Here is a 22785-nt window from a genome sequence, read left to right as displayed (position 1 = left end):
GGAGGAAAACAAGATTGAACCTGTTTCACGAACGCAAGCTAAACGCGGACGCCAAAAATGCCGGTACTGCAACTTCTCGCACGCGCCAAGGAAGTGTCCGGCGTTCGGCAAAACATGCAACAAGTGCACGAAGCCTAATCACTTCGCCGCCTGCTGTACAAGCAAGCGAGCAGCCGTTGATGACGTGGTCGAAGGAGCGGAGAGTGACAGTGACTTCGACGTTCTGGAGATCAGCACGACGGAAAGTAAGCGTGGCTCCGAAAGTCGCGACTGGATTGTAACAACGAGCATTGAAGGAACTGATGTGCAGCTGAAGGTCGATACGGGAGCGCAGGCTAACTTGTTGCCGCGTTCGCTGTTCAAAAGGCTCGGAACTAAGCAGCAGCCGTACCCCACGAGGAGCATCCTGCGCCATTATGGGGTGGCGAAATACCACACAGTGGAAAGGTTCGCCTCGCCGTGCATTTAGACAAACGGCGTGTGCTACTTGAGTTCTTCATAGTAAAGAAGAAGCAAGCCATTCTGGGCCTCGGGGCAAGTGAGCAACTTGATCTGGTCAACAGAGTGAACGCGGTGGACAGCAGCGAGGCATATGGAAGCCTAAAGCAGGCATTCCCGAGGTTATTCACTGGCATTGGCAGGACGCGGCGCGAGTACAAAATGGTGCTTCGAGAGGACGCTGTCCCTGTGGTACAGCGAACCCGGCGTGTACCTTACGCCCTCAAGAAGCCACTTAAGAAAGAACTCGACCGGATGAATGCTGCGAACATCATCGAGAAGGTGGAAGAACCATCAGACTGGGTAAAAGTCCCCTGGTTATCGTGAGGAAGAAAAATGGAGACTTAAGAGTATGCATGGACCCACGGGCAATTAATAGGGCGGTGAAGAGAGAGCACTTTCAGTTGCCATGCCGGGAAGAAATCGAAGGGGATCTAGCGCATGCAAAGTATTTCAGCAGACTCGATGCCAACAGTAGTTTTCATGAAATCCCTCTCGACAAAAAGACATCAGAAATCTGCACATTCAGTTCGCCGTTTGGCCGGTATCGGTATCTCAGACTGCCGTTCGGTATTACATCTGCACCCGAAGTTTTCCAGCGTACAATGAGCCAGATATTTGACGACCTCCCGGGAGCACGTGCGTACATTGACGATGTGCTAGTGTGGGGTTCTACGCAAAAGGAACATGATGAACGCCTGTACAAAGCGCCGGAAAGGGCACAGGCAGAGGGCCTAACTTTGAATGCAGAAAAGTGCATTTTTGGACGCACTGAAATCAGCTTCTTGGGTGATAAGATTAGTACCAAAGGTATTGAGCCCGATCCCGACCTGATAAAGTGCGTTTTAAACCATCCTCCGCCAACTACCAAGAAAGACGTTCAACGCTTGCTTGGTACCGTGAACTATTTCGGGAAGTACTTGCCACTGTTGTCAGCCCATACTGAGGCCTTGCGCAGCCTGATTAGAAAGGACACAGTTTTCGAATGCGCGCATGTTCACGAGCGTGAGTGGGCGCAGCTCAAAATGACGCTGACGGAAGCACCCGTCCTGGCTATCTTTAATCCCGAGCTTCCCACAAAACTGTCGACGGATGCGTCAGCATTTGCACTCGGAGCAGTGCTTTTCCAACAACATGGAGGAGACTGGCGCCCGGTAGGCTACGCGTCGCGGGCACTCACAGAAACCGAGCGAAGGTACGCCCAAATAGAAAAAGAGGCCCTGGGCATAACATTCGGCTGTGAAAAGTTCAATGATTATTTCATAGGAAGACATATCGTTATCGAAACCGACCACAACCCATTATTGGCAATTTCAAAGAAGGAAATAGGCGACATGCCACCGCGTCTGCAACGACTATTTCTTCGACTGCTGAAGTACAAGTTTGAGTTGCAGTATGTTCCAGGCAGCAAATTGGTTGTTGCTCACACCTTGTCACGAATCCCATCACGGGAACAACCAGAAAAAGGCACAACGGACGTTGAAGTTCATGCCGTGGGCGCCCTGACTGCCGTTGTCGGACCAGCCACCCTATCCCGTCTGCAGGCAGCAACTGCCAGTGAGGCAACGGCGCAAGACGTCATCTCCAGGCTGCAGTCATCAATGCCTATAGAAGGTGAGCTAAAGTCCTTCACACAAGAACTTTCTGTAGTCAACGGAGTACTCTTCAAGAGAACCAAAGTAGTCGTGCCGGCAAGCATGCGAACAGAGATGCTGCGACGAGTGCACCAAGGGCATCTCGGCTTAGGAAAATGCAAATCGAGGGCTCGCAAGTTGATGTATTGGCCAGGAATGTCAACAGATATTGCCCAGTTCATTGACAGGTGTGACGTTTGCAAGAAGTTTGCTTATCGACAGCCTGACGAGCACCTGTGCCAGCGCACCGTTCCAGACATGCCATGGGCCAGAGTTGGTACAGATCTTTTTCAACACGCCGGAAAGCATTTTTCGGTTGTCTATGACGCCTACTCTAATTTTCCAGAAGTCGAGCACCTGAAGGAGACCTCTGCAACAACTGTCATTCATAAACTACGTCAGATCTTTGCAAGGCATGGAATACCACCAGAAGTTTGCAGTGATGGCGGCCCGCAGTTTGCGTCAAAAGAGTTTAAAGATTTTGCGGCTCGTTATGACTTTGTGCATACGATTTCAAGTCCACGTTTTGCCAGGTCCAATGGGCTCGCCGAGAACGGCGTACAGGGCGTCAAGCGGCTTCTGGGCAAGACTGAGACCAAAAAAGAGGACTTCTATTTGGGCCTTCTCAACTACAGGGTGTGTCCTCTCGAAGATGGCCGTTCACCATCGGAACTGCTAATGGGACGAAGTCTAAGAACGCTACTTCCAAATTTTTCAGCGTCATCCTCAGGTCACGTTCAAAAACATGTTCAGGCAAGGACAGCAGGAAGACCACTAGCTCCGCTACAGAAGGGAGACGTCGTCCGAATCCTCCCAAATGGTAGATGGGATATCAAAGCGCAAGTCGAAGATCTCGTGGCCCCGAGATCGTACACCGTTCTGACTGAGGATGGCCGGATTTTCCGTCGAAATAGACAGCATCTTCGCAAAACACCAGAAGCGTTCTATCGAACCATCCATTACCAGGTGGACGACTGCGACGACGCCCCTGATTCATCTCCGAGCGCTGTCACACAGCAGAGGCAAGAACCTCCGCAGGCCACACAGGACCGACCACCAGCAGGCACACCATGCGTGCCCAACATTGCAGATTCACTGCGACTATCTACCAGACCGTGAAGACCCCCAGACCGCCTGGCCTACACGCACGGGTTCCAGCAGACTGAACAGCCTAGGAGTGTCGACTGCTACGCATCGATGTTGAGTGCTTTCAGTGCTTTCAGGGTTTTCATTCTTCAAAGAAAGGAGGATGCAACAGCCAGCCAAGGCAGCAACACTGTGCGAACAAGGAGAGCAACGCTGTGCGCAAGCGCGGCTATAAATGCGTTCCCGTGTCATCAATAAACGCTTCTTCTTGTGGTGACTACTGTGTGCATTACGCTCGATACATAAACGAAACAGACTTTATACAAACACGCTAATACGATACAGACGCTTTACATACACACGGACTAGACTAGAGTTCGTAAGTCATTTGTCCTTCTATATGAAGATATGCCTAGCACTCATGTATCACCACTCGCCCGTGTGCATCGTCGCTGCGGTGCCCGTGACGGTGGTCGTTGTGGCTGCGTAGCTGCTGTCGGGCACCAGCTCAGCTGGTGCGATGTTGCGACGGCCACGTCCTACGCCGTCACCACCACGCCGCTCCTTGTCGCGACGTGGAAGCAGGGAAACAGCAGGCCGGTAGAGCACCAGGCCACTGCTGTAACTGGTCCGTAACGCCTGGCCTGTAACGCCTCGGCCGCTAGAATGTCGGGCTCGGTCGGCGCACAGGTAGCTCAGGCGCCCCGTTGGCCAACAGGAAGCCCTGCACCAGGCCGCTATGACAGCAGGCCGCTGGTGCACAGGAGAGCAGAGCCACGAGCTGGATCTACGACCAGGTCCGCACGGTAGCAGAACACCCGATCGCCCGTCATCAAGCTCGGTCAGCAGCCAGGTAGCTCAGGCGTCCCGGTCCCCAGCATGAAGCACTGCACCAGGCCGCTAGAACAGCAGGCCGCTGGTGCGCAGGAAAGCCCAGCCACGAGCTGGATCTCCGACCAGGTCCGCACGGTAGCAGGACACCCGGTCGCCGGTACCCGAGCCTTGAACCGCCGCTCTGTGAGCTGACGTTCGAGGCTGCCGCTCGCTCTCACGCTCTGCGTGCTCTCGTGCTCTCACGCTGCTTTCTTGTCCGTGGCACGTGGTCGTCTTCTTCGTTGTCACCATCACCAATTCTCTTTTTGTAGCCACAACACAATCATCATTCCCAGCTGGTCTTCTCACCACCGCACGCCACTATCCACATCATCACATGTACCCCCCCCCCCCCCCCACACACACACACACTTAAGATAGTTGCTCGCAGCTATTCTAAACAACATATGAGGAGCGTGTGCATGAGTGCAGGCACGTTCAGATAGTCCAAGAAAAGTTCGCGGCCCACGGACAATATTCGAGCACACACTGAACAAAACACGTTGAGACTTCGGAACACAAGCCAAAGTTCTCACGAAAGAAATGGAAAGTTCCAACACAATCCAATGTTCTAATAAAAAAACTGCAGCACTGTGCGTGGCGATCACCATGGCACAAAATAACAGTGTCCAAGAAACACGAAAAACCATTCACATCTTTGTCAGAGTCCGGAGTAGAGCATGCCGTCACAGGTAGACCCAGCTATGTTACCCGCTCCCAGATCAACCGAACCGCGGATGTCTCAATCCTGCTTATCGGTCTTTCATGTGTTAACCAAGCACGCCAAGCAACGCCAGATGTGCTGTGTCGTGTGAGGTCAGCCGCTCCTATGTGCGTGGTATAACTTTGCACAAGACGATTAAAAGGTATCGCAGATCTTTGTGGGATCTTAGAATGGAAACGAGCTGTCGAATTGCCTGAATTAACGTTTTGATAATTCAGTGGAAGCTTTGGGACATCTGTCTGCTCGTCTCCGTTCACACTTGAAGGTGAGTGACTACGCGCTTGATAGTTACTTACAGGCGATTCATTGATAGACCTTCGGTTCACCTCACATGTTGAATTTATCATAAGCTGTTGAGATAGGCTGCTCACGCTTACATCATGTACCACTGGGGTCATTGAGTGGATAGTAGGCATTTCCTTATAACTCATGTATGAGTCCAATCTCCTCGATTGAGAGAGATTGTCTGCGTGACTTTGCTGGCAATCTCTATTACTGGTTATAAATGAGTGCAAATCTGCGTCTTGTTTAGTATCATGGAGGACGGGGCTCACATGAACTTTCGTTTGCGGAGCAGCCTCCTCGATTGAAGTGCATGAATCCAACAAACAACCAAAATCAGAAGACTGCTTTGGTGCGGAGTCACAATTCCACTCTTGTGACTTATCTTTGTGGGTAGTTTTTGCATTAGCTTTTTCGACGTTGCGAGTTTCGTGACCATGCAAAACATACGTTTGCTCACGCGACAAGCAATCTTCAGCCGCCTCATCGCCCGTTTCCAAACCTAAAGACTTGGTTGCGGGAGACGGGGAAGACAAGGGAATAACCACATTTACAGCTTCACCATCGGATGGAGTCATGCTGCCGAAAGTCATAGCGCTAGTGTGCGCTTCACGAGCTGCGATCTGCAATTTGACTACGCATAGCTCTTCTTCATGACGCACTCACTCAGCTTGAAGCTGCACTGCATGGCGAGCTTTTTCCATTTCTCTTTCAGCAGCACGCCTCTCACACTCCAATGACTGCTGTTGTTCCACGCAGTCTCTCAAGTGTACTTTCCCTAGTCCCATGCTCTGGCCTAGCTCGATTAATTCTTTTAGACACATTGAGTTTCTGTCCTTGGCTGCAAGTTTACAACCTGCCTCGTCCTGTCCAGTGGCTACGCGCTCAAACCTCTGCAGATACGCGTGGAGGTCGTCGCGTCGTTCATCGAACAGAGGCAGTAACTACTTGGGATTGAAGCAGGGTAGCTTGGGTGACGGTACAAGCGCGGCTGGGGCAGATATCTCGCTCTGCGCTCCTTCTTGAAGCTTGAGCTTCAGCTGCAAGATTTGTCAATGCCTTTCGTCGGCTAACCGCTGACTTTCTGCTGCTGCTTTGGCCGCCTCTAGCTCAGCTGCTCGTTCGTCCCTCTGCCTAGCCTGTTCTTTTTCAATCCACTCGTGAAGTTCAGCGCAAGACAAGCCTAACTGTGCTGCAGTGGCGGCTAACTTGTCTAAATCCATAATGGTCGTCTCGTGCTGCGTGTATACACCCGAATGCCGGTCTCGGCGTTTGGGATGTTACTGGCGGATCCTGGCAAGCTCGCCAGATTGTGATGGGAAAACAACGACAAACTTGCTGGTGTTTCCCGTTGGGCCCAGGATCCTTTTAATAATGACACGGCACTCGTGAGCTTTTTACACGAAACAGACTTTATACGACACGCTAATACGATACAGACGCTTTACATACACACGGACTAGACTAGAGTTCGGAAGTAATTTGGCCTTACATATAAAAATGTGCCTAGCAGTCATGCGTCACCACTCGCCCGTGTGCATCGTCGCTGCGGTGCCCGTGACGGTGGTCGTTGTGGCTGCGTAGCTGCTGTCGGGCACCAGCTCAGCTGTTGCGATGTTGCGACGGCCACGTCCTACGCCGTCACCACCACGCCGCACCTTGTCGCGACGTGGAAGCAGGCAAACAGCAGGCCGCTAGAGTACCAGGCCACTGCTGTCTCTGGTCCGAACGCCTGGCCTGTAACGCCTCGGCCGCTAGAATGTCGGGCTCGGTCGGCGGACAGGTAGCTGAGGCGCCCCGTTGGCCAGCAGGAAGCCCTGCACCAGGCCGCTATGACAGCAGGCCGCGGGTGCACAGGAGAGCAGAGCCACGAGCTGGATCTACGACCAGGTCCGCACGGTAGCAGAACACCCGGTCGCCCGTCATCAAGCTCGGTCAGCAGCCAAGTAGCTCAGGGGTCCCGGTCCCCAGCATGAAGCACTGCACCAGGCCGCTAGAACAGCAGGCCGCTGGTGCGCAGGAAATCCCAGTCACGAGCTGGATCTCCGACCAGGTCCGCACGGTAGCAGGACACCCGGTCGCCGGTACCCGAGCCTTGAACCGCCATTCTGTGAGCTGACGTTCGAGGCTGCCGCTTGCTCTCACGCTCTGCGTGCTCTCGTGCTCTCACGCTGCTTTCTCGTCCGTGGCACGTGGTCTTCTTCGCTATCACCATCACCAATTATCTTTTTGTTGCCACAACACAATCATCATTTCAAGCTGGTCTTCTCACCACCACACGCCACTATCCACATCATCACAAATACCCATAGTGAAGCAATATAAGTACCTCGGCGTACACCTAAACGAAGGAAAGAATTACTCAAGCAACCACCAAGATAATCTAAAATAAACGGGAAGCGGAATGAAGCAATAATGAAACACATAGCACTGTGGGGCCACAATAAGTATGAGGTGGTGCGTGGAATCTGGAAAGGAGTAATGGTGCCAGCGCTAACATTCGCACATGCCATTATATGCTTAAAATCGGATATCTTGTCAGGTTTGGAAATTAACCAAAGATCAGTAGGCTGGTTGGCTTTGGGAGCCCTCGGTAATACCAAAAATGAGGCAGTACAGGGTGACATGGGTTGGACCTCTTTTGAAGTCAGAGAAGCACAGAGCAAAATTAGTTTTGAAGAAAGGCTCAGGAACATGGGTGAAAATAAATGGGGGGGGGGGCTAAAGTGCACAAGTATCTGTACATGAAAAGCGTGGACACAGAATCGAGGAAGAGGTCAAGGAAGTTGGCAACCAAGTACAGGATAATCGAAACTGTAAATACACAGCCAGGAGTCACCAGAAAGAAAGTGAGAGAAATACAGAGCGTGAATTGGATGCAAAGATTGGAAACAAAAAGGACAATGGAGATTTACAAGAATGAGAAGAAAGAAATTAGAAGGGAAAATCTGTACGATAGCACAAAGGGCAGTGCCTTACTATTTGAGGCTCGAGCCGGTTGCCTAAGGACCAAAACATACCGGAGCAAATATTCGGAACTAGATGAGGCATGTGTATGCTGAATCGAGAGACCACTCAGCACATCCTAATAGAATGCGACGGGATCCACCCAGCGAGAACCGTAGGTAACGTGCAACTCCCAGAAGCGCTTGGGTTTAAAGTGGAAGGAAACATCAACCGATCAGCCGTAGAGATAAGCAAGAGACGATTAGAGTACTGGTGGAAAAAAAGCATGGAAGAGATGGATACGACCTGACCTCTTAAAATCATAGGTAGCAGTACAAGGTAAATTTTTGAAAAAGAGAAAGAATAACGAGAGGTATAAAAAATGATAGATAAAGAACATGTATAGTACACCTGATTAAATCAAGCAGGCTAGGTGACTGTTTGTCGCCGCCGCGTTTCAAAGGGCATGCCAATAAAGCATCATCATCGTCATTACCACCAGTGCGTCTCCTCCTCTCCCAGCGTGACATTATCACGATAATCACGACGAGTGCTCGCGCTGGCGCCGGCCCAGAGTTTCGCCTCCTGTTATTCTTTCTCCGTGGTTTTGAGTAAGTTTCCTGGCTACCCGCGTCATTGAAGAACTCTGTTATTGTTTTGTTTTATGTCAGGGATTGCTTTTAAGTGTGCTGAAGGTGCAAAAGTGTACGAACAGAGCTTTTTTCTTTGTTCACGGGCTACGCAACTCAAGGTATATTTAAGCTCAGCCATGGGTAGAGTTGTGCGAGGCTTGCTTTGCTTATGCCCGGCGTGAAAGGGCAGCGGTTGCTCGAGTTCTTGGAAACAGCGAAGAAAAAAAAAAGAAATTGGGACACTATACGAACACGAGCGTAGACTATCAACAGGTATGTAATTGGAAGACGCTTGAATATATATACAAACCAGTAGCGCACCCAGGATATCTGCCAGGGGGGGGGGGGGGGTTGACAGTTTGCCAATACCATCTAAACAGCACTAATTTCGATTTCTTCACTGGAAATTGTCAAAAAATGCGCTTTTTGTGAGTGTGCAAACGATTGCGCGTCTTACATCTTAGTTGCAGTACTCAAATGCGCAAGGAAAGAAAAGGGGTTAAACAAAAGGGGGGGTTAAGTCGGCCACAGGGGGGGGGGTTACAACCCCCGAATCCCCTCCCCCTCCCCCCCGTCGGTGCGCCACTGATACAAACACAGGGTTCGCGAACGCGAAAGTTTGACTTCGCGTCGCAAAAAGAAACAACTGACCACTGGTGATCGCGATCAAGAAATCTGATCCGGATCGGCGCCGATCGCTATCAGAAGTGTATGTGTGACACCGGTATCGGGACCGCAAGTCTCGCACAACTCTACCCGTGGCTAAGCCTAAATATGGCTGAGTTCCGTGGCCCGCGAACAAAGAAAAAAGCTCTGTTCGTACACTTTTGCAATTTCAGCACACCTAAAAGCAACCCCTGACATAAAACAAACCAATAACAGAGTTCTTCAATGACGCGGGTAGCCAGGAATCTTACCAAAAAATTGGAGGATGCTTAAGCTTAGCCTTTAAGACTGGAACGAGATAGCGTTATCGGGCCCCGTTGGCATCGCATTTTCTTGAGTAGGCTTCACTGCAACGGTGAACGTGGGAAAGCCAGCTTACAAAGATCAAGCTTACACCGATCCCCTTAAAGTTGGCTTCACTTTTAGAGAGAAATGCATTGCTGGGAAGACGTCTTTCTAGGGGCAATATAATTCGTCTGATATTAAAATATTGATACAGAACAGTCGCCAAAGTGTGGATGCACTGAGGAGAAGGAAGACAACGTGTTCCCTCTTGACATAGCGTCGCCATTTTGGCCTCCGTTAGCCCCCTTCCCTGTAAATAAATTGTAAATAGCCTTGGGCATCAGCTACACGTAACATTATTTGGAGGAGGTGGACGTTCCCCGTACCCGTCATGGAGCTTGGAAGCTGTCGCAACGGCACCTCTGCAACTTCGGCTCCTACTGGCGGCACTTCATCTACGCCAGCGTCTCCGCCTGCAGCCCCGACCTACGTCACCATTTCTCCCCCTCGGGATCCAGGTGTTTTCACCGGAGTCGGCAGTCCTGATGTTGACGACTGGCTCCGCTTATATGAACGTGTCAGAACCAGTCACAGGTGGGATCCGACTTTAATGCTTGCCAACATTCTTTTCTACCTCGACGCGATCTCTTCAAAGATAAGCTCCACGACCTTTTTAAGAATCCGTTCGGTCGCCAACTCAATGCGAAGCAGGTCCTTGCCACACGTGTACAGACGTCGACCGAGTCCTGCGTGTCGTACATTCTCGACGTCTTGGCCCTTTGTGCCAAGGCTGACACGAACATGTCGGAGGACGATAAGGTTAATCACGTCCTCAAATGCGTTGCTGAAGACGCCTTCGATGCTGGTGACGTTTGTAAACACCAGTAAATTACTGGTGTTTACAAACGTCACCAGCATCGATCTGATGTTCAAGGAGTGCCGCCGTCTCGAGCTCGCTAAAAGCCGCCGGGTATCACAGCACATCACGCGACTTTCCAACACAGCTGCTACGTCATCCTGTGACGACCTCTTCCACCAGTCTTCGCTATGTGACAACTTAACCCACATCATTCGTCGTGAGGTCGAAGCAGCACAACCGGCGGCCCGTTCATTCCCGTCATCTGATCATTCTCCGGCGACGATCTCCTTGATAGAGGCCGTCGTCCGTCAAGAGTTGTCAAACGTCGGCCAGCACACCGTTCGTCACGTGTGCTCGTAACCTCTTCCTCCACGCACGTTCCAACCTAGTTCCTCTTACTCCTCTTATGGAAAGTGCAACCCGTCCTAATGGCGCAGCGTGGACGACAAGCTGATCTGTTTTAACTGCCGATGCATTGGGCATATCGCTCACCACTGCCGCAGGCGCTGGACTTCTCCGACACGCTATTCTTCGGGCTATCACGGTCGTCCCTCGAGTTCCTCCTTTTCCTTCGCTCCTTCCATGCCTGACCCATCATCTGAGCCTGCAACACGTAGCTCTGACACGACTCCGCTACTCCCGCTCACCTTCTCTCTCCCGCCGTCAATCTCGGTCGCCCCCGTCACGCCGTGCTCCTCCGACCTATTCGCAGCATCCCCGCCCGGAAAAATAGACAGTGCAGCTTCTGGAGGAGAAGCTGCATTGACGACATTGGCACAAAATCTTTGCTTCACCTTACCCACGAACAAGAATCTTTTGGATGTTCTCGTCGACAATGTTCCTGTGTGCGCGTTGATTGACACCGGGGCGCATGTGTCCATTATGAGTGCTGCTCTTCGCCGTCGGCTCATGAAAGTTCTGATGCCTGCCCCGAACCGAGCTGTACGAGCCGCCGACTGGAGGGACTGTCGCTATTGTTGGTATGTGCTCTGCCCGAATCACCATCCCTGAGAGAAACACCGTCGTTCTCTTCACCGTCATCGAGCATTTATTCATGTATCAGTGTACATAGAGGGGTGAAAAGAAAAAGCTGGCGATAAGGCAGCATAACGGGTTCTCATCCCCGAACGTTTGGGCAGCAACCGTTTACAGCATGCAAAAAAAGTAACAAACAAATAACGCATGTACAAGCATTTCGCTCAGCTAGTACAGGTATAATCGCGAGAGCCAGAGATCGCGAGAGCCAGAGCGTGGGGCCAGCGCCTGGATGGCGCGTTGGCGCAATTCACAGCAGCCGCCTCCGACAGAGCTCTCAGACAAGCAGTGCTCGGACAATTTTGCAGAGCGCGCTTGTGGACGACGCGTGCTCAAGGAGGTTATAAAAAAAAAACTTCTGGAGTGGAGATGCCGCGCCGCTTCTGACGCCGGGGACCGCTATATTGCTCCGGGCAGAAAACGTAGCTGCGCCGCTTGGGCCCTTGTGGTAGTTCGGCAGTTGCGGCATTTATCCACTCTTGGTGCTTAGTTACGGTCTGCTGAGCGGTAGTAATTCTGCGTTTGTAAGGGAACATCCAAGCTCCTCTGAAAGGATGGTGAACGCCTGCGTCGCATTCGGCTGCACCGAATCGTGCGAAGCAAAAGTCTAGAGTAACGTTTTACGTGCAAGTAGCGCGAAAACGCCTGCAATCGCTCGACCATTGCTGTGCACTATCTCCGTCGAGGAGCGCTGTTGTACCTGAAATCTACCTTTTCACTGGCGAATATAGGCTGAAACAAGCTTTTTCCTGCGTATGTTTGTGCGACAGGTTCCCGAAAGAGAAAACGCTGCGTGATCCATGGCAGCCCGCTGTTCGGGCAGATGGCTGGGCGCCTAAAGATTCGGATGTTCTTTGCTCGGTGCACATTGACGACGGTTGTTTTGACAGGTCTGGTCAAACGAAAAGGCTATGACAGGGCAACATTCCAACCATTTTTCCAGCGTTCCCCGCACATCTGCATAAAAAAGCGAGTTCGTAAGAAATGCTTGCTGTTCGTATATATTTTCCGTGCGCTTGCGTACGAGATTCCACTTGTCGAGAGGAATTATTGACTACTTATTTATATAAAATGATACAGCTCTCAGACCTGGCGGACGTCGTAGCTGAGTCTCACAAGTTGACTGTTTATAAGCGTGAATAAATATCGGCACGCAACTGTTTCGCATCAAAACAAGAAAATAACTGACGTAACAGGGTAAATAAGTAGTAATGCCAGTAACATATCGTGTGTTTAACAACACGATATGTGCCTGGAGCAATAACAGTTCTTGTGCAGCCATAGTTATCCCATCTCGGCCCGGCGTAGTTGACCTTAGGCTGGATCGCGAATATTACTGTTTTCTTAGATCACGTCGCTGTTCCATGCCGTCGTGTAAAGTTCTATACAAATCAGAGGTCATACAATTTCGTCTATTGCGGACTCACAATCTTTACAATAATTAAAAGCCATTATTGGTAGTTACCGAACCGTGCATCTTAAGAAGTGACATTAACAGCATTCCTTTAATTTTGGGCATTGTGGGAATTTTTGTTTTTGCGCAGCCAGAAATATGTTCGTTTTGATGTGTTTGCATTTTATGTATGTCTATTTGGTATTGTTTTCCTATAGTACACACTGTGATGCACCAGGTAGTTATGCAATATTTTATACATTTTTTTCGCCATGTTGTTTTATGCTTATTTTTATCAAAATAGCCAGGACACAATAAAAATTTATTTACCACGTTACTGATTTGCCTTTGTACTTCGTGTCACTTCGGTAATGTGGCAAGAGCATAAAAGGCGTTACAGCTTCAGCCTACGTATTCTTGCATTAATAACTGCCTCGTGCATTTGTCATTAACCTGACATGACAAAGATTACTGGGGATTCCTAATGATACAACTAGGCGACATGAAAGCCCTAGCGTCGCTAACTCAATGATACGACGGCCGCTTTCCACTTCTTTTACGGAGTCTTCGTCACTTTATTTCGTAAAAATTTTTTCAGCAAAAAGTCACTCTAAATTCGCCTAATTCACCTCTCTGTGCATGTATTATTGCCTCAGTTCAATTGCGTAATCACTTTTAGACTGTTAAATGTGGCTTTCTCATCATCATCATCAACTAGCCCAGCACCGCGTGTTCTTCCCATCATTACCTTTCGTTAAACTCCTAGCACCCAGCTAAACCCCTTTAATCCACCATTATTTACTCCTAATTCAACATTATTACAGTCTTAATACACCTCATTCACCTCTCTATATTCATTGTTACTTCAGTTCACATGCTGAATTAATAGTGTATACTTAATAGTGGTTTTGCGTGCGCTATCGCCTCTTATCCTAAGAGGATCATTTCGTGTCAACAACACGGTTTTGAAACGGCCTTGAGACGGACACCCCACCATGAGGTATGCATAAAAGGCTGTCGCATTAAAAAAAAACTTTTGCGCTAAATAAATCATAGTAATTCTCCCGCTTTCACCATAAAACACCACCACGAAAGCGCACTGGTTACGCTACCAGCGCGCAAGCAGCGCTCGCTCTTGCCCGGGGCAAGATGGCCGCCAACCGGTTTCCCAGGCTTCAGCCGGTCACATGGGCGCGCATAGGGGATCTCCACTGCAGTTTTTTTATTGGCCCTTTTCGCGGAGCACTTTGTTCTCGAGAAACGAGATGGCGCTTTCGACGGCATGCCATACGTTGTCTCAGCGAAACCGCACGAATGCGAAACCATTACCGCTTCTGCCCTGTTTCCGTGCGATCAGCCGTCGGAAATGCAACTGGGTTTTCGCTCGTGCACTGCGCTCCATTCATGCTGCAAAATGTGGAGCGGTGGATTGAAGACGTCTGCAGTAGTTGACTGCAAAAATAGTGACTGGTATATTAAGGAATATAATGAATATGTGTGTCTAAGTTTGGGGACCGTTGATACATACGGACATCCTCTGTTGCCGGCCCTTCTTAATGTACGAATTTCCTGGTGGATAAAAAAATTCCCTTTTTACAAAAATTCACAAACAATGATGTCAACGTTGTATCGCTAACCTCCAAAGACTTCAACACCGGAACGTCGGCAAGAGTGAGTATCGCTAGTTAAATAACAAAGGGACTAGCGCAGCTTCCTGGCATGGTAAGTTTCGCGCACGTTATCTACACACATCTACCCCAACTCTCATGGAAACTTAAGCACACTTTATCGACAATGTATTAAGAATATGGGGATGGGCGCACACTGGAATCAATGCACCAAAGCTTGCGTAACAGCGACTACACCCACAGCACACGAATGGTCGCGCGAAGCTGAATGTTTCGTGATAGTCCACTGGAGCGAGTAATAGCGATACTACATATTGCTGCAAGCTATTACAAAGAACAGAACAGCTACGCTCCAAGCCTTGTGTGCGGCAAGAATAGACCTGTTGCAGCTGAGCACACCCGCGACCGATTAGGCAGAAAATAATCAGATAATGACCGCACCAACGAACCTCAGAGTCAGAATCGTGATAAGCCACTGCTTCTAAGTACATGCCAAATAAAGGACGAAGAGCAAAACACACTTATCCTGATACAATTGCTAAGTGGAGAGCTTGGATAGCTTGGAATACACATTTAGGCTCGTGTTTAGAACAAGCACCATAAGCGTTGCTCGCGCCGTTTGGACAAAGTGTAATGAGCTTCGAAAGCGCTTTTACATGTCCTCTGAAGCTGTGGCCAAAGCTTGCGTCGACCACCTAGTCCGCGTCTACGATATCTCCCGAAACAGAGGTTTCCTGCCGCACCGGGCGTCATGTGCAACCATTGTCAACACGGGGGCAACGGAGGCAGCTGAGGCAAGCAATGGACGCGCCACCACGTGATCAAACATGGCAGCGCCCACGGTAACGCCGCGAAAAGGGTCAATAACCTCCTTGCTCGCGCTACTCTGGCGCCATCTCGTAACCACGTCACCTCACTACGCTCCCCCTTTCACGCTTTCACCATGCCCTCCGCCGCTTTCTTCCTCGCGCCTCTTCGCTCTCGCCGTTTTTTTTTTTTTTTTTGTAGCCTGAGCTACACTGGCCGAGGGGACAGTGGCTGTACCGAGGTTGAGCAGTTTCGCGTGGCTCCTGGAGAGCCGTGCTGCGCATGCGCGAGGAGCAGTGACGTCACACGGTGCTCAGCTGGCACGCCGGAGCCGCCGCCGCGCGCGCCTCGCCGGTCTGCGCATTCCAGAGGAGTGACGTCATAGCCGCGGCAGAGACACTCGCGTCGGCGCCTGCCCAGCTCTGCGCCTCCGTTGCGCAGTAGCCAAGTCTGACGCTGCGCCGAAGCCGCTTGATAGCGCCTCTCATTTTGTGCACATGCGCAGAGGTATCAGTGGGGGTATACTTAAAGCGGGGAGTTTGCCAGTGTGGTATAGCCATGGAGAAGGAGAGCGAAATTGCTGCTCATCGGCGCAGAAGAGCGGAGCAGCTTAACTCATCGGATCGCGAAGTAGTTGCCTGGAAATTAGCGGTTGAGCGTAGGAAGAACGAACAGAAGAAAACTAAACGTGCTGCGGAGACACCGGAGCAAAGGGAGGAACGTCTAACAAAGCGGCGTCGCCAGGAGGCTGAGCGACGTGCCCGACCATCTCAGCAGCAGCAACAAGACGCCGTCGATGACGTCAAGGCTCGCCGATTGACTGACTATTGATTGATTGATTGAATAACTTTTATTGTTTCAGTCCTGCAGAACGCGTATTAGCACGTCGCGGGCCGCTCCCACGTCGGGACCGACAGGCCTAGCCTGCCGGCCGCATCGTGGGCCTTCTGGACAGCCCAACGTTGCTCAGCCAGGAGTGGGCTGCGGAAAGCCGCCTCCCACCTAGCTGAGCTGAGGTCAGGGCTTGCTATGAAGATACATCCCCAGAGCATGTGCGAAAGTGTTGATCTATTCCCGCAAGCAGGGCACGCATTATCAGTGTGAATCTCCGGATATATCGCATGTAACGTGAACAGATTAGGATAGGTCTCTGTCTGCAAAAGTCTGAATGTCAGTGCCTGAGGCCTGGTGAGCTTGGGGTGAGGAGGAGGGTATTGTCGCCGCGAAAGATAGAAGTGTTTAATAAGTTCATTATAAGTGGCGGGCGCGTCCCTACCATCCGTAACTCTCTCCTCAGCCGTTACAGCGCCAGCGCGGTCAGTCAGTGCGCGCGCGGCAGCGTGGGCCGTCTCATTGAGGTTCGTGGGGACACCCACCATGTGCCCAACGTGGGCTGGGAACCAAGTAAGCAAGTGATGCTTGATTCTATCCGGACCTGCCTTACGAAGCAGCCCAAAGGCCTGTTCTGAGATCACTCCACATTGAAATGCCCTAATGGCCAACCGTGAGTCACTGTAGATGACGTCGCTGCTGTCATCAAGCATCGCCAAGGCAATGGCCACCTGCTCGGCTATCGCCGGATCTCCGGTTCGTACAGATGCACAGTTCGTGAGTCGCTGTTTGGAATCCACCACTACCGCAGAAAAGGAGCACCCCTTCCAATATGCAGCAGCGTCAACAAAGCAGGCTCTACGCCCCTCTGCCTGGATCTGTTTGAGTATGGTGGAAGCTCTTGCTTTCCTTCTATCCTTGTTATATTCAGGATGTACATTTCTTGGTATCGGCGATACGGAGATCAAATCTCGTATGTCCCGTGGTAACTGGCATTTTCTTGGTGCCTCTGCAGATGGTGGGTAGCCGAGCTCTTGTAATATTCTCCTACCGGCGGCGGTCGTGGAGAGTCTGGCAAGTTGCGCTCTTTCCTGAGCCTCTGCAATCTCCTCTAGAGTGTTGTGGACGCCTAGCTGGAGGAGACGATTGGTGTTGGTGAAGATCGGTATACCCAGGGCTCGCTTTGTGATCTTCCTGAGCAACGTGTTTAGTTTGTTCCTCTCTGCTCTTTGCCATCGGTGCATAGCCGCCACGTAGGCAAAGTGGCAAAGCACAAAGGCATTAATCAACCGTAACAGATTGTCTTCTTTAAGGCCATGATGCCGGTTAGCCACCTTCGGATGAGACGTACTGCGTTCTCCGTCTTGGTCGTGAGTTTGCTTATCGTTTGCGCGTTAGAGCCAGTAGATTCCACTACCATGCCGAGTATTCTTATTGCGTCGACCCTAGGAATCTTGTCTCCCTTGCCCGTGCGAAGAGAAATGGTGCTGTCAGACAGTGGTACCCAGCCCATGGGCTTGCGACCTCTTCTTATGGGGCGATAGAGTAAAAGCTCCGACTTCTTAGCCGAACAGTTCAATCCCGTGGGTCGAAGATAGTTCTCCGTGACTTCGATGGCCTCCTGTAACGCACTCTCAACCTGTCCGTCACTTCCTCCAACACACCAAATGGTAATGTCATCGGCATAGATGGTATGCCTGATGCCCTCGACTCGTGAGAGTGTCCTGGAAAGGCCGATCATGGTCAGGTTAAACAAAGTCGGCGAGATCACCGAGCCCTGTGGAGTGCCCCTTGTTCCAAGCTCCACCTCTTCCGCCATCATGTCTCCTGCGCGAAGAGTCGCCCTTCTTCGGTGCAAAAATGACCGGACGTAATCATGGAATCTTACTCCCAGACCAAGTTCGGATATAGATTGCAGTATAAATGGATGGGATATCTTATCGAAAGCCTTCTCCAAATCTAATCCAAGGATGGCCCGAGTGTCCCGCGTGTCATTGTCGATTATCTGACACTTGATAAACTTCATGGCGTCCTGTGTGGACAGACCTGCCCTGAAGCCAATCATCGTGTGGGGGTAGAGTTCCTCGTGTTCGATGAACCAAGTGAGCCTGTTGAGTATGACATGCTCCGCGACCTTGCCAACGCAGGATGTGAGCGATATTGGTCGTAAGTTGTCCAGGCTTGATGACTTGCCAGGTTTGGGGATGAGTACTGTAAGCGCCTGCTTCCATGCTTCCGGAACCTTGCCTGCCTTCCATGCCTCGTTGATGACTTCTGTCAGGTATGCTATCGAGTGATCGTCCAGGTTTCGGAGAGTCCTGTTTGTGATGCCGTCGGGACCAGGGGCAGACTTGCTATTAAGCTCATGTAGCGCCCTCCTAAACTCTTCCGTGCTGATGTCTGCATCCAGGTCGGAGTTGGGTGGCCCAAGGTAGTCTGCGTAGGCGACCGATGTCTCTTGCCGGGGACCAACGGGGAGGTACTTCTCCACCAGGCTGTTCAGGACTTCCTCAGTGGTCTTGACTCGTGTGGCTGTATGCAGAAGCTTTGCCATCACATGCTGCTGGTTGGACCTTGTGTTGGTGTCGTCCAGAAGATGCTTTAAAAGATTCCAGTTTCGACCGTTCCGCATTTGACCATCAACCGAGTTGCACACCTCGTCCCATTGTTGCTTTGAGAGGGTGTGGCAGTACTCCTCGATGGTTCTGTTGAGTTCAGCAATCTTTTTGCGTAGTCTACGATTTAGCCTTTGGCCCTTCCATCGATTGAGGAGTGACTGCTTAGCCTCTAGTAGATGGGCAAGGCGACTATCCATCTTTTCCACGGGAAGGTCCGTGCATATGTTGTGAGTGTTACTCTTGATATCTTCCCTGATCTGGTCCATCCACTGCTCCAGGCTCAGTCTGGTGGTTGGAGGTGGGCGCTCATTCCTTATCTTGCGGAACTTGTCCCAATCCGTGAAGAAGAACTCCTTCTGCCTCTTGGGGGTTGTCGGAAAGTGTGTAGCAAGGATATAATGATCGCTGCCAAGATCAACAGCAGTATTAGTCCATTGCGCCTTAGACAAATTCTTGACGAACGTTAAATCTGGAGTCGAGTCCCTGCAGGAAGATGTTCCCAATCTGGTCGGAAAAGACTTGTCAGTGACGAGCGTAAGGTCCAAGTCTGTAGCATTCTGCCATAACTCCTTTCCCTTGACCGTGTTGTACATGTAGCCCCACGTGTAGTGCGGGGCATTGAAGTCTCCGGCTATCACCAAAGGATTAGTTCCTGCGAGGCTGATTGCCTTCCTTAGAAGTGCTTTGAAACGCTGGCGAAGGTCATTGGGGCTACTATACACGTTAAGAATGAAAACGCTGTGGCGTCTCAATTGGCCTGGTAAGATTTCTATCATCACATGCTCCGCCTTACAGGTGGCCATTCCGAGGTCGTGAATGATGTACGTGAGCTTACGACTTACAAGGGTGCATACACCTCTCCCCCCACTTGGACCGATAATCGATTGATATCCCGATAAATTCACTTCAGCAGACAGGGTCTCTTGAATCAGGATTACATGCGGTTTTTCGGGATTGCTGCGAATGTACTGCTGCAGAGGCGCTTTCTATTTAAGAAAGCCCCTGCAGTTCCATTGCCAAATGCGAAAAAAATCATTTGAGACCGCCATCTTGTTGCTCTCTACCTTTGCCCCCATTTTCTGCGGATGGATTGTCGCTAGTTATAGGGGGCCCAATGGTAATATGTGGTACGACATTGACACTAGGACCAGAAATTGGCAACATCACGTTCTCTAGGAAACATTCTAATTTCGATACCCGTTTGTTCATACTTTGAGCTTGAAAGGCCATCTCACTTTGTATCTGGGAGACCTTCTCCGCCAGTTGCCTTACACTGTCGCTGAGCGCTGAAAACATTTCGCGAATTTCTGACTTTACGCGTCCCGGAAGACTATCCTGCTCATGAACCACTGCTCGTTTCTTAGAGGGTCTCGCCTCATCATGTTCGCCCTCCGCTATGGGCACCTCCATAGGTTGGGGTGTTTCCAACGGAGCGGACGCAGGCGGAGGACGCGTTCCTCTCGCGTGTTTGATCTCCGCGATTTCGGACCGATTTCACCTCTGCTGGTCGTCCACGGATAATATCAGCCCAGGTGGTCGCTCCCGCCGATCCAGGAACCGCTCCAGTCTGGTTCCCTCTGGGTCTGGAACTGGACCTGGTGCGGCTGTCAGGCCTAATGCGGCTTCCGGAATTGATGCGGATTCTCGTCCCTCTGGACGCTGTCCGTCCTCTGGATCTGGAGCGCCCCCGGGATATGGAGCGTCCCCGGGATCTGGATCGCCCTCTGGATCGGGAACGGCCTCGGGTGCCGGATGGGGCCGATGAGTCCAGTTCTTGAGAGCGTGGGTGCCTTTCACCGGAGATAGCTGGAAAGTGTTGATCATCCTTGAAGGGTGGTGATGGCTTGCTTCTTTCCTCCTGCTCAGCGTTGCGAGCGCGTTCTCCTCTTCTGCGTCGAACCACGTACGGCATCTGGAAGCGTTTCTTGCATTCCTTAGCTGCGGTGAGGTGGGCCTCGCCGCATAACTTGCATTTTGGATCGCAGCTGTGTTGTTCATCGGGATTGGTTACTCCAGATCCCCTGCATACCACTTCCTCTGGTGACGGGCAGACATCGGAGCGGTGTCCAAGGCGTCCGCAGGTGTAACAAACATCCATCTGTTTGCGGAAAAGCGTGCACCTGATCAGAGTGCCCCCATATGCAACGTAATTTGGGACCTTGTATCCCTCGAACAGCACCACCACAGTTCCAGTATCCTTGATTCTTTTAGGCACCTAGCGCGAGTGGATTTCTCCGGTTGACTATCTTCCGGTCAATTACCTCAGGTCCGTCCTCGATTGCAATGCGCCGAATTACCCCCTTGCAAGTGGCGTGCGGCGCAGCAACATACGCGTTCACCTCATGCTGTTGCCCGGCGACTGTAATGTTCTCCACAGCGGTGTAACAAACCGCGTGTTCGTGGCTAGATGTGCTGATCACCATCACATTTTGCATCGGATTGGGGCACATAGTGTCCCATTCTCTTTCCGTCGTACTGATACCCGTCGCAGCCCATATGGCTTCTGCGACCACTGTGGGGCCTGCCTTGGTAATACTCAGTCCGCCTCTGGGTCTGACCACAATCTTCATTTCGTCCTTCAGTAGTGGTGGCATCGTGCTGCCCCGGAGAATCTTGTTTTTAGCATCTTTGTATCTATTTCGGCTGGGCAGCGTATCTTGGCCGTCAGGGTGGGCCGCGGACGAGTTGGCGCAAAGACGCGCGGCAGCGTTCTTGCAAACGCGCCGCTTGGCGACCGTTATCCAGCCAGAATCTTTCCCAAAACCTTCGGGGGCTAAATCGTCCCGATCGTCTTGACTATCCATCGCAGAAGAAGCGGTGAACTAGCGCCTACAGGCTAACGCAGGCCAGCGGCAGCAGGCCCAGCGTCTCGCCGCGACTGGCACCGTTGCGTTTAGAGTTAGTGTTAGCACTCAGTTCGGCGTGGTCAGCACAAGATCGGCGATAAATTTTCAGAAAGTCCACCCACCTCCAAAAAATGGTATCCACGTGTTCGGCAGCACTTCACTGAAATAATGCACTCAAAGTTCACGGGCAACCACTTCATAAACCTTCAAGAGATCGAGAAACAGCAGGAGCCGACCGGAGCGCGTCCGACCTACTTGTTGCCATCCGCGTTCCTCCGCGATTGACTGACTATACGGTGAAACTTAGCGAAAGCGCCAGTGCGACTCGGACCTTCGAGACGGACTTCGTAAACAATCCGTTTGGATATGTGTGCGACGTGTGTGAAAGACTTTGGCACATGAAAGACTTGACGCCGGTAAGTAGTGCCATGCGTGAAACGTTGAGTTTAGCGGCGCCGCCTGAGTTGGTTGAAACCGTGGCGCGGGTTTGTACAACGTGCAAGAACTTTCTCGTTCTCGTTGCATTGTGTGTCTTTGAAGCATCAGTAAGCATGATAATCAAGCTAATCCTAAACAACCAGGAAAGCTAAGAATAACCAGCTGAACCTTAGCTCACGCTACGTATATCCTGGCATAGCCAAGCTAAGCGACTGCTAATTTTTTTTCATCCCCCACTGCGCACAGCGTTCACGCTCATTCGCTGTGCTAGTTCGCTTGGTTACAAGTGACGACGTCAACGCCGATGCTCGCCGCAGGAACGGACGCCTAATAAAGCCACAACCAGACGTACGCGTTGGAAAGCGTCCGCACGAGCCGCATCGCGCCTGGGCGCGTACGGCGTCATGCGCGGAGACTGCGTCGCGTGTGGACGCGTTGTGGCGTGGACACCTACCACTGCTAGGTTTTTTTACGCCCGCGCCGGACGCTGCCACCGCGTCGCCCGCGCGACGCTCCTCATGTGACCACGGAACGCCTATCACGTGACCACGGCGAACCAGCGTGACTTCCGGAACGACTCTTCGCGCGGCGTGCAGGCAAGCCCGGGCAAGCTGCGTGCTTTGTGTTCGTTGTTCCGCGCGTTTGGTAGGTGAACATGGCAGCCGCGACGAAACGCGCAGGGACGCGCGGCAACTCGTGCATCG

The 22785-nt window shown here is 51.4% G+C and overlaps 1 protein-coding gene across 1 annotated transcript; it reads left to right on the top strand.

Annotated features, from left to right (window-relative positions):
* The first annotated feature begins 572 nt into the window (after positions 1-572).
* LOC119459346 (uncharacterized) lies at positions 573-3251 on the top strand. Its single transcript, XM_037721152.2, has 4 exons — positions 573-801; positions 1893-2112; positions 2644-2885; positions 3099-3251. The coding sequence occupies exons 1-4, from the start codon at positions 661-663 to the stop codon at positions 3249-3251; spliced, it is 756 nt and encodes a 251-aa protein (XP_037577080.2). The 5' UTR covers positions 573-660.
* Positions 3252-22785: the final 19534 nt, after the last annotated feature.

This window comes from Dermacentor silvarum, chromosome 7 (genome assembly GCF_013339745.2).
Source record: "Dermacentor silvarum isolate Dsil-2018 chromosome 7, BIME_Dsil_1.4, whole genome shotgun sequence".
Lineage (NCBI taxonomy): Eukaryota > Metazoa > Arthropoda > Arachnida > Ixodida > Ixodidae > Dermacentor > Dermacentor silvarum.
This window is presented reverse-complemented; position numbering and strand designations above follow the sequence as displayed.

Bases quoted from the DNA above. Each gene is read 5' to 3' on its own strand.
- LOC119459346 (XM_037721152.2), top strand. From the start codon at position 661: ATGGTGCTTCGAGAGGACGCTGTCCCTGTGGTACAGCGAACCCGGCGT. The intron at 802-1,892 runs GTAAAAGTCCCC...TTTGAGTTGCAG, and splicing joins TGGAAGAACCATCAGACTGG to TATGTTCCAGGCAGCAAATT. The intron at 2,113-2,643 runs GTGAGCTAAAGT...TTGTGCATACGA, and splicing joins GTCATCAATGCCTATAGAAG to TTTCAAGTCCACGTTTTGCC.